This window comes from Monopterus albus, unplaced genomic scaffold (genome assembly GCF_001952655.1).
Source record: "Monopterus albus unplaced genomic scaffold, M_albus_1.0 scaffold2.1, whole genome shotgun sequence".
Lineage (NCBI taxonomy): Eukaryota > Metazoa > Chordata > Actinopteri > Synbranchiformes > Synbranchidae > Monopterus > Monopterus albus.
The window spans coordinates 2,411,652-2,414,102 of NW_018127882.1; the positions used below are offsets into that span (position 1 = coordinate 2,411,652).

Below are 2,451 nucleotides of genomic sequence, written 5' to 3' on the forward strand. Positions count from 1 at the left end.
CAAAAGGTGCTTCTACTAAATACTGAGCAAAGGGGCTGAATACTTATGACCATGTGATATTTCAGTTTTTCTTTTTTAATAAATCTGCAAAAATGTCACAAATTCTGTGTTTTTCTGTCAATATGGGGTGCTGTGTGTACATTAATGAGGAAAAAAATGAACTTAAATGATTTTAGCATATGGCTGCAATATAACAAAGAGTGAAAAATTTAAGGGGGTCTGAATACTTTCCGTACCCACTGTATCTGATCAACTAAAATCTATTGATATGGGCCGTGCTGACATTGGTCAAATTCTACGCTACTCATACAAATAATTCTTCAAGGGTTTAACAGCAGCTGCCATCATAATGTTGCATCGCCACCTTCTGGCTCAAGTCAGCCTCCCATATCTGTTTATTTAGTCCAGTTACCCTCAGATTCTCAAACAGGAATCTTCCCTCCCCCTCCACAACTTCCTCAGTCCATAGCAGTCCACTTTTTTGAACTGGTTTCTGTTCATCCTAACTTCTTTCATTGGGAACCCATTTCTAGCCTTTCCACTGTGTATTCTCTGCATGACATGATGAGATGTTGTACACTATCTACTACCTGACACTACTCACTCACTGTCCTTGAGGATGTCTTCCTATAATGAACAGAGTGCTATGTCTGACTCTCATTTGTCTAACTATTATTATGTGCTCTATCCTATTTTTACCCCCCACCTTATCCTACAATGAATGTAAAGGTCTTCCTTCTTTTTTAAAAACTAAGCTTAAGACTGTTCTTTTTTCCGCTGCTTTTAATTAATATGCCTCTTTTACTTATTCTATAAATTCTAATTTAAACTTGTCTGTACTTGTATCAAACATGTTTGCACTTTTATTAAAATTGTCTATATTTTATTTTATACTTTCTCTTGTATCAATCTTTCCTCTGTAGCCTACAAACAAACTTGCATAGCCTTTGGCTTCATAATCCCAATTCTGCCGCCACTCTTCATTAACATGAATTTCCTCCAACAAAGCTTTTTCCCTGTTTGACTTCAGTATCTCTTTTACTTTATGTCTTCTTTGGCTTACTAATCAAGTGGCACAGTGATGCTGTCACCTTACCACAAGAAGGTTCTGTGTTCAAGCTGTGGTCGACCCGAGGCCTTTCTGTAGGGAGTTTGCATGTTCTCCCTGTGCCTGTGTGGCTTCTCTAGCTTCCTCCTACAGCAAAGACATGCAGATTAGGTTGACTGGTAACTATGTTTATGATAAATACGCAGTAAAAAGGAAAGTAGGTTTAGGTTTTTACTGGAAACACCACCGCACTCAAACGGTAAATCAACCCAGGTCCGCCAACATCGACTATAGTGGGCTGGGCTGAGTATGTGAATAAGACAAAGGTAAGCGTTTTTACTATTTGAACGTGAATTCATATAAAGACACTGTTTTCCTGACCAGCGGTGCCCAAGACTGATTGTAAGGTAGTGTCACAGTAGTAAAAGGAAATTACTGAAGTTTTGCAGTGATAGTTGATCAAGTAACTTTTGTTCTAACGTGTAGGATGGAACATTGTGGGTGTGGGGTAAGAATGTTAGCACTCTGTAATAATTCTTTACTATATTACTTGTGTGGCGTAGAAGACAATTATCTATGAATGTAATTATGTAGAATGTTAACACTCTGTAATAATTCTTTACTATATTACTTGTGTGGCGTAGAAGATAATTATCCAACGGACGTGCGAGAAGCGTCTGGACACGACGCACTAACACAGCTTGCGTCGTAAGGAGCAGGCAGACGTTAGCTACGCATGTTAACAGACGGATGCTCGCTTTTATTTCTGTATTTCTGAACGAAAAAACAACAAAAGGAAACAGATGTCAGCAGCCAGCGCACAGTGTGTGCGCAATAAAATCACACGCATCGACAGCTTTGTGTTAATAAAACGGTCAGGCGACAGTTACATAGTTAGCAGCCAGAAGTCCGAGTGAATAAGGCCAGGGCAACGCAGCCGCTGGCCACACGTGTAGCATCAGCGCCCGGATCGCTGGGTAGAAGGAAGCCCGTCTCGGAGACTGGGCAAGACGGTGATGGTGTCGCAGCGCTGATGTCCGGCGTTCATGGAACGCTTTAGTTGTGTAATGTTAGTAAAGTCTTTCCAGTTCTTGTACCACGCTAATTCTGAGAGACGAGGCAGTCCAAGTAACTTCAGTACAGTGCTGATTTATTCAATGAACACAGGTAAAAATTAACATTACACGCTCAGGTATCTTGCACCCCCAACATGCACGCAGGCAGCTGGAAGATGCAAGACCCTGAACCAAACAGGCCTGTACATTATATCTGTTTTGGGCTAACCCCATTCTACACAGGGACGTCAAACCGTGACGTCTCTGGTGCCAGCCGTGCAGCTGGCCATAGCAATAGTCAAAACATGAAGAAAATCAATGTGTGTGTGTGTGTGTGTGTGTGTGTGT

General features: G+C 41.2%; 2 protein-coding genes across 2 annotated transcripts in view; one reads left to right on the forward strand and one right to left on the reverse strand.

Annotated features, from left to right (window-relative positions):
* LOC109955254 (NTF2-related export protein 2-like) overlaps positions 1-1,333 on the reverse strand; it is a 4,354-nt gene extending 3,021 nt beyond the window's left edge. Inside the window, exons 1-2 of the mRNA XM_020591225.1 lie at positions 1,328-1,333; positions 1,097-1,108 (exon numbers count right to left, since the gene is read on the reverse strand). Of these exons, the coding sequence (XP_020446881.1) occupies positions 1,097-1,108; positions 1,328-1,333 (18 nt within the window). The remainder of the gene's footprint in view (positions 1-1,096; positions 1,109-1,327) is intronic.
* Positions 1,334-1,520: 187 nt separating this feature from the next.
* The window catches only part of LOC109955160 (E3 ubiquitin-protein ligase XIAP-like), a 5,569-nt gene continuing 4,638 nt past the window's right edge, over positions 1,521-2,451 (forward strand). Inside the window, exon 1 of the mRNA XM_020591055.1 lies at positions 1,521-1,556. Coding sequence (XP_020446711.1) covers positions 1,536-1,556 — 21 coding nt within the window. The 5' untranslated portion in view covers positions 1,521-1,535. The remainder of the gene's footprint in view (positions 1,557-2,451) is intronic.